At 41.3% G+C, this 9,350-nt stretch overlaps 1 protein-coding gene across 1 annotated transcript in view; it reads right to left on the minus strand.

Moving 5' to 3' along the window:
• The window catches only part of hnf4g (hepatocyte nuclear factor 4, gamma), a gene marked incomplete at both ends in the record, with an annotated part of 23,270 nt that extends 14,365 nt beyond the window's left edge, over positions 1-8,905 (minus strand). The window contains 3 exons of the mRNA XM_079489827.1: positions 1,073-1,167; positions 2,452-2,617; positions 8,776-8,905. Of these exons, the coding sequence (XP_079345953.1) occupies positions 1,073-1,167; positions 2,452-2,617; positions 8,776-8,905 (391 nt within the window). The remainder of the gene's footprint in view (positions 1-1,072; positions 1,168-2,451; positions 2,618-8,775) is intronic.
• Positions 8,906-9,350: the final 445 nt, after the last annotated feature.

Genomic DNA, 9,350 nt, shown 5'->3' on the forward strand with positions numbered 1-9,350 from the left:
ATCAGCAGCTATTTTATGACTCTGTTTCACCCATCTCAAATGTGTTACAGCCTTTACTTCAGCAGCCATTTTGCGTGTGTGTGTGTGTGTGTGTGTGTGTGTGTGTGTGTGTGTGTGTGTGTGTGTGTGTGTGTGTGTGTGTGTGTTTGTGTGTGTGTGTGTGTGTGTGTGTGTGTGTGTGTGTGTGTGTGTGTGTGTGTGTGTTTGTGTGTGTGTGTGTGTTTAATAAGCTGTCCCACTGTAAGCCTCTGCTTGGTTTCAGCGATTAAAACGTCCAATGCAGTGAATGCACAGGAGATTAGCCGTTTACTGTACATGTTTTACTGTACATGCTGTCCGTCATAGCAAGAAAGGAAACGGGTGGAAATGGAGGAAATTGCCATGGAACTTGTTTACACCTTGTTTACACGTGTAAAGCTGTGATTTGACAAGAATGTTGATTTTTGGATATCTTGATTCTTGTGAAAAAACAATGCATCTAAATAGAGACTCCATGCAACAATACAATGCAGAAAAAGACCATCAATTTATAGGTTGACGTTTCAGTACAAGAACCTTCTTCATGTCAAGACTGTTGCCTGTTGTTCAACCCATTGTGGACGGGAACCCCTTTTGGTGTTAGCATTTTATTATGCTTTAGCTATTGAAAAATAGCAGATCTACAAGCTCATAGCGCGCCACCGAGTGGCGCGCTACGAGCTTGTAGGTCTGCTATTTTTGAAAAATCGAAGAACCACTGACATAGAAACATAGCTTTTTCAAAAAAACTGTCAGGATGTAGAAGACATTTTTAGAATCTGATCTCAGGTCAAAACTATTAATGGCCATAAGAATCATGTCCTTCCTTGGTGGCATTCTATGAGTTATAATAACCACATTTCATCTGCTTTCATCATGTGGAAACTCAAGAAGGGGCCACATGGAAATTAAGCTTTTTTTCTTCTCCTGTGGAAAGAAAATATACACTACAAGCTCCTCATCGTGAGCGTTGATTTAAGCCAGGGAGGGTAAACATTTGGTAGATTTTTTTACACCGTCTACTTAAATCAGATTTTGCAGTGTTTGTTCTTACCTTCTTTTTTCATACCAGCCCTGAAGCATTTGTTGAGCCTACAGAATCGACACTGGTTCCTTTTGTCTTTATCCACAACACACTGTCTGCTGAACCTGCACATGGAATATACAGTACACATTATGGTGACATACTATGCTGAACCTGTACATTAAATACATTAAATGCAGTATAGTACAGTAGTATACGCATGGTGACATATAGCTCTTTTCTTTTCAAAATCTTTTTATTTCCGTTTTTAACAGTATGGGTGTCAACTTGTCAAGTCACAGGTTCATAGAAAAAATTAAAATAAAATATCAGATTTTAGTATCAGTGACTGAGGTAAACAAACGTAGCCTACTGTATGAATCACAGAGATCGTGGGCAGACATAATGAAAATACTGTTATTGTGCAAAACATGCCCCTTCAAGACAAAAGAAAAACATTTTCTCCCCTTCAAGTCCCAATTTAGTATAGCCAATTCCCAATTCCCCAGCCTCTCTACAAGTACTCCATCTCTGCTAACCCACACAATCAGTCATTGGGAGGGTGAAGGACATATAGCTCTTTTAAACTACAAGAACTATAGTGACCCGTGTCATGCCAGTTCTCACAACCTAGTTTTAGCCCTGCTCAGGAGGTAGTACTAAACCTGAGTTTCCTATACTCACGTTATCAAAGTTACACAATTATCCATCCAATCATTGATACAGCTGGGAGCAATTTATCCAACAGTTTATATTAGAGTATATTATTAGAGTAATAAATCAATCTGACAGACTTCACTGTTGCCTTCACTGTTGCGCAATAGGCAGCGCACGCACAGCGCATCACGGCAAGAGGCAAGGATACGCGTTTTAAACACCCAAAGCACTTAGGCCCCATTTACACTGGCAGACAAATCTAGCCTGAATCAGATCTGTGCCACATCAAGATTGAAATCCGATTGGTTTAAATGGTCACATGACTCATTTAAACAAATCAGATTCCAATCTGGATGTGGCTCAGATCTGATTCAGGCTGGATTTGGCTGCCAGTGTAAATGGGGCCTTAGTTGTAAGGGTATCAGCTATACTGCTTCATGTCACGCACTCACTGTCTCAATCATTGAGTAAATCAGTGATCAGTAAAAAAGACACTAGGATCGTTCAACTGTACGTCCACACCAGCTCCTACTTGTTATGCGGGTGTGATTTGATCAATGTTTGTATTCTATTTGTATTTCTGTTCTATACCTACCTCCCCGAGGGATCTCTGTTTTTATGTACTCCAGGTGTGTGCGTGTGCGCACGCCTGTGTGTGTGTGTGTGTGCGTGCGCGTGTGTGTGTGTTGCGTGCGTGCGTGTGCACGTGCATGCGTGTTTGCATGCTGTGCTGTGCGTGTGTGTACTTATACCTGCAGTTGTAGACATGGTTCTTGCGTATGGAGCGCCTGAAGAAGCCCTTGCAGCCGTCACAGCTGGAGGCCCCGTAGTGTTTGCCCGTAGCCTTGTCCCCACAGATGGCACAGTGGCTGTGGACTCCATCTGTCCCCACTAGGCCAGGCTCTGCAGGCATGCTGTCTGTAACGTACATTAAATTCAGAGGAGCTTTATTGGCATGAGAAAACAATAAAACATACGATACGTTTACATTGCAAAAGCCACGTGTCAAAATATAATAAAAAACAGTTTAATAAATGGCCTGGGAGAAGTATATAGTTGGAGGGGTTTAACAGGGTTTTACATGTTATGGTATGAAGCTATTTGAAACACATTGTAGCAAGCTTTGCGCCGCGGTCACCTTTGGGACAATTCGCAGCATTTTCTCTCAAAACCATATTTACAAAAACCCCTCGGATTTAAAAGAATAGTATGTTTAAAGGTAGCAGCTCTGTTTCTGCCTATATGTGCAGTATGGGTCTAGAGGTATACTCTGTAAGATTGCAGGATTCAGTTAACATAAAATCACTTTAGCCACTTGATTTGGGTGTCCCTTGCCCATATATTTCCAGATGTGTATACATGCATGGACATTGGCCAGTGGTTTTTTCAAACACTGAGGTTTGGGTCCCTCTGGACCTTCATCAAGAGTGTCTTAGTCAGGGGATATTAATACAATTATCTGGGAATACATTTCTTACCAAGAATTCTCTTCACCAATGTGTCTACTAAAGGAGTCTACTAACACATCCCACATTGGTTTCTATTCAGCCACCCTAGGGGATTTTCTTTTTTTGTCACCAACTTTTTGCACTAGGGGAATTTAGGGAAACATTTTGCCTCATATTGGTTGTTAATGGTACCCCAACTTTCAGCAGCTGTCAAAGATTCCCCTAGGGTGGCTGAATATAAACCAATGTGGGATGTGTTAGTAGACACCTTTACAAACACATTGGTGAAGACAATTCTTGGTAAGAAATGTATTCCCAGATTTGACAATATACTATATATGACTATCTTACAGAAGTTATGTGATACTATCATGATCTCAGATAGATAGATAGTTCACAAGAGACAATCACAGTATCCTGTAGGAGTGTCTCTCATGATTGTCTGTGAGTGACTGATCTGATCACCCATGGACATGATTATGTGACATCATCATGACCATACTGTATAGAGTAGATAGACACACCACATATACAGTAATATACACATCAACACATGAATTAATATACATTATTTGCAGAAAGTATACAGCTAAGGAATTGGACCTCTAAGTGTATCTTAGATGCACCACTTAGATACTTATATTTTAATATAATTTAATCCCACACCATGGAATCTCATCATGCAGTCCTTTGGGGAATTACGTTTGTATAAACTATAAATCCAGTAAACTTCCGTTCTGTTCAAAATGTCATCAGTGTTTCCACCTCTCTCTGGTAGAGTCAATTTTCATACCCTTGACCTGAAAGATGTCATGTTTTACTTACTAAGTCAATTCAATGTTTGGGCCATTTCTATAATTAAGGCACATATTTCTCGATCCCTCCCAAGCAGGTGTTTTAGCAGTAAGCCAGTAGGACAGAAAGGTGTCAGGAAAGGAGTGTTCAAATAATGTGGCGTATTGATCTGTCTGCTTTCTCAAAACTCTTTTCCTGATGCTGTTGTGCAAACATCATCATCATCGTTTAGTTCAAGCCTAAAGATCACACGCATGCATGAACGCACGCACACACACATGCGTACATGCGTACACGTGTACGCACGCACGCACGCACGCACACACGCACGCAAGCACACACGCACACACACACACACACATTCCGTGCCAAGGAGAGTTAAAGTCAATGTTCTACCAGCTGTATCCGTCTTGTTCACGTGCACTGCAAGTGACATAAGCACATCAGAAAGATCCCTATCTCCCTGCTCTACTATAAAGAACACATTTATGAACCATATCTGCAAATCCATCTTGTTAATAACTACTTATAGCAAAGCCATTTTCTATTACAGGGGCCCACTTGAAAATCTCAAAGGTGTTTGCGGCCCACCCATCTGGAAGTATGTACAGTTTTATACTCTCAAGAGTTAAAGATCTATAAAGGTCCATTTGGTTACCAACTCTCCATCATTTAACCTGAGTCTCCATACCGCTCACACAAGAGGGAATCTGCAATGATCGCTATCAGAAGATTAAGCACTTGTTTAAACAAGAAAATATCACTTCTACTCCCTACTAATCTATTTTCCTGGTATATACTGTATTGTATTACTGTCCTATTTTGATCACAATCAATAGCCTGACATTTAAATTGATACCTAAATGTCATATGCGTTCATCCAAATGTCAGAGTTTTGGGAAAGTCTCGCTCATGTCACGTCCGAGTCAAAGCTGAAATGGGGCATGTTAAATAAGATTTAAAGGGGCATTCCACTCATTTTCAACATTTTACTATGTCATTAATATACCTTAGAGCTGTTGTGTGGAAATAATAAAAAAGTCCCCCCATTCTGTGTTTACTAGAACTAGAGGTCTGAAAAAAATCATTAACATGGTGAAACACATCTTGATGATGTCATCAAGATGTGTTTCACCATGTTAATGATTTTTTTCATAATTACAGTTCTAGGAAACACAGAATGGGGGGGACTGTTTTATTATTTCCACACAACAACTCTAAGGTATATTAATGACATAGTAAAATGTTGAAAATGAGTGGTTTTCCCCTTTAACATGCTCACCCAACCTCTTTCCTCCACTGAGATGTATCACTAACATACCACTGCATAGCCATGCTGTTTAAGAGATCAATCATTTACATACTGTACAGTACAGTAAATCACGACCGATTGATAATTAATTGCATGCTCTAGTATACTATGATAATAATACTAATGTTGATAAAAGCTTAACTAAGCCCTAAATCTAAGATGAAGGCTTAGACCAATACACCAATGGCATTACAAATCCATATCAATCTATTTATGAGACTGAGATACTGTAGAAACGCTTACGATCCTGTTTTCTACAGCAGGGTTTCTCAACGTGGGTGCCACAGAATACTATAATTCATCAATATCAGTTTAACCCATTTTGACCTGAGATCAGATTCTAAAAATGTCTTCTACATCCTGACAGTTTTCTGAAAAAGCTATGTTTCTATGTCAGTCGTTCTTCGATTTTTCAAAAATAGCAGACCTACAAGCTCGTAGGTTCAATAGCTAAAGCATAACATAATGCTAACACCAAAAGGGGTTCCCGCCCAAAATGGGCACTTAAGACTAGTGGTTTTCCACCTTTTTCACACCAAGGCCCATTATTTATTTGGGCATTTGAGCCACGGACTACCATTATGATGAGATTTAGCCTCTCGGACCCAAAACTTTGAATATTTTGTTATCGTTGGATACACTTTTGTCCACAATTCCATGCTGTATTGATATGGTAGCATAATCAAATGATCAAAATAACAGTTTGGTTGGGAGCACCTGGAACCTCCTCAAGGACCACTGGTGGTCCCCGGGCCACTGGTTGAAAAACATTGTGACTAAAACCCTCTCTACTAAAGGCTCATACATAGTCTGGATTTTCGGTGGTTAGGTGACCACCGAACTACAACATGACGTCACGAGCCGCGGTGAAGAGCAAACCACCGCCACCGCTCCAGCCCTTCTCTCTGTTTTTACTCACCACCGCTCAACGTTATTTCAGCTCCGGTGGTCACCTCACCACCGGAGCGGTGGTCACCTCACCACCGAAAATCCAGACTATGAATAGGCCTTTAGTTGCCCTGTACTTGGTGCATTCTTTTTCAATCTACAGTACACCAAATCTCTTCACCAAAAACATCAGATCTACAAGCTCACAATGCCACATTGTGATCTTGTACATGTTGCTTTGGTGAATGTCCCCCCCCCCGAATAGAATGCTGGGATTAGAGTGGTTAGTTACTTCAAGTGTAACGTTAATTTCAATCTGTCCTATAATGGAAACGGATATTGTCTCAAGTTTTCTTCCTGATAAACTGCATGTGTCTTAAGGGGAAAGATTGCAATACTTATGTAGCCTACTGTAATATGACATAGGGTGCTATAAATCAGGCGTGCCGTGGATGGAAAAAGGTTATTTACAGGTCAGGTGTGCCCTGAGCCAAAAAGGTTTGATAACCACTGTTCCACAGATAACAGCATTTGATATCATCAGTTAATGATTACCTAATCAGTAGAATGAGTCAATCAATACACTGCAAATTACGAGTTTTAACGCCTCATTCACACGTACACAACAAATGTTTGGTCCGTGTGTGATGTCTGATTGCTGTTTGATTGCTCCTCCAATTCATTTTCAATGGGAGTCACATGGTTTGACCAAACATTTTCGTTTGATGAGGGGGGAGCAATCAGCAATCAGTGATCAAACACAAATGTTTGATCAAACCATGTGACTCCCATTGGAAAAGCATTGTGGTGGCCAAAAAAAAACAAAAAACGACCAAACATTGCTTGATTGGTGTTTGGTACGTGTGAATGAGGCCTGAGTGTGTCAAATGCAACCAAATGGACCCGTTAAATTACCGTTGAGGATTTTACTGTTTATAGGGACCTGCAATAACTGACTCTGAATCATCTTTATTAGAATGAGACACCTCAGAACCATCTTTATGGGTGTCCTGAAAGCACATGAATTCAACGTGTTAACAGAGTGTGCTATTGCTAGTTTTTACTTACAGTAAGTCAAATATTTGAGTGTTTGTTCCCCGAGGAAGAATTGCTCTTCTCACGGTAAACATAAACAGAAAGTGTCCTTCCGTATATAAATCCAAGGCACACTGTAGTTGTGTAGGGAAGAAAAGGCTTTTAATATGGCATAGAGTTCAGAAATGACCTATTTTAGGAGTTGTACTCTTGAAGAAATAGTTTTATTGTCAGTCCTGCAACACACCATGCAAAGACTCCCCACTAACCCTTCGTCAGGAAGAAACCTTGTACTGTATGTCCAAATTACGTTACCTTTTTCAGGAAATGTAAATGGATGTTTCAATGGATCCAATAAAGTTATTATTTAGCCACAAGCTCTTGTTAATACTTTTCATTGGTGCAATATTTATACCTAAATATATGTTTGCCAATTCGGAAGGATGGACCTCCAGAATCAGTACCTCCTTGTGACTGGTGTCAAGAAAAACAACATCTTTTCATCTATCATGTATTTGGGATGTTAGACATCACATGCACAGCTAAACAAATCTGGTAACACTCTTGAATGTTTATACATTGCTGCACTAGATGGCACCTATTTTCGAACTGCATCAGACACTATAGGTCAACAATACGGTCGTGGCGAGCAATATACAGATTTTATATGCACTACATCCATTTGTTATGTGTGCGATGGATTCTAGGTGTTGTTCAGAATCATGATGGTTTATACAGAGTGGAGTGTGGGTGTCGGGATGAATTCTAGCGGCATATCGCACACGCACGCACACGCACACGCACACGCACACAAACACACACACACACACACACACACACACACACACACACACACACACACACACACACACACACACACACACACACACACACACACACACACACACACACACACACACGCGCACACGCACACGCACACACACACCAGCAATGATATTCAATGTGAACCAAGAGTTCCAATATGAAGAAGGCCTCATGTTTCTAAAAACAACAGCAAACTAACCTCTTACTTTTTTTTTGCACAATTCTGGGATGACTTCTCTCACAATCCATAGAGATGTATATGATTTGCTGTGTGTCCATGTGAATGCTGCTACTTTGAGGCAGTAGTGTTATAGGCTTGTTAAAGGGTTGGTTCAAGAGGACAGTACAGTAATGTGCTGTATGTCAGCTGACAGTTTGTGTGTGCCACACTGCACACACACACACACACACACACACACACACACACACACACATACACACACACACACACACACACACCATCGTATAAGGATGGTTTGGTTTAGAACACTCACATTTAAGAACAAAACAAACAAGGGCAATTAACCGCTTAAATCCTATATAATCGGTTTGTGGCCCACCCAGCCGCTGCATAGTGTTAAGTGGCCAGATGTGTGGGCCACGTGCCACCATGACATTTTGTTTTTTATAATCAATGTTATATCATCATTAAAATCATGGAGTTTCTTCACATGTGTGAGCCCACTTGGCAATGTCCTCCCTGGCCCACCGGTGGGGTTCAGGCCCACAGGCTGAGGAATGTCTGCGATAACAAGCGAGCACCCATCACTCACCTCCTCCTCCGTACAGGACCTCAGCGTTCTCAAAGCCCAGGGTGCTGTAGGAGGGGTCCAGACCCTCGTAGTAGTTGGTTACTTCCATGTCTAGCAGAGGTTTACTCTGAGGAGCAGCAGGATACCTCATTCCACTGTGTCTAGCACTGCTCTCCAAGCCTTCTCAACCTCTCTTTGTCTACGTTCTCACTGTCTCTGTCTCTGTCTCTGTCTCTGTCTCTGTCTCTGTCTGTCTGTCTGTCTCTGTCTGTCTGACTGTCTGACTGTCTCTTCTCTCTCTCTCTCTCTCTCTCTCTCTCTCTCTCTCTCTCTCTCTCTCTCTCTCTCTCTCTCTCTGTGTCTGTCTGTGTCTCATGCACTTCTTTCAGACATCACAGAGTATAGGTATAATCTCAGGTGTAAGGTGATCAATACTCGCGCCGGATTGGTCCAAGGACAAGTGAAGGGGCGGGGCCAAGACTTCTCACCTTGTTGCACATGACTTGATCTGCCCTTGTGTTTCTCACAGTGGTGTGTGTGCGTGTGCGTGTGTGTGTGTGTGTGTGTGTGTGTATGTGTGTGTGTGTGTGTGTTAT

Source organism: Electrona antarctica, assembly GCF_951216825.1.
Source record: "Electrona antarctica genome assembly, chromosome: 20".
Classification (NCBI taxonomy): domain Eukaryota; kingdom Metazoa; phylum Chordata; class Actinopteri; order Myctophiformes; family Myctophidae; genus Electrona; species Electrona antarctica.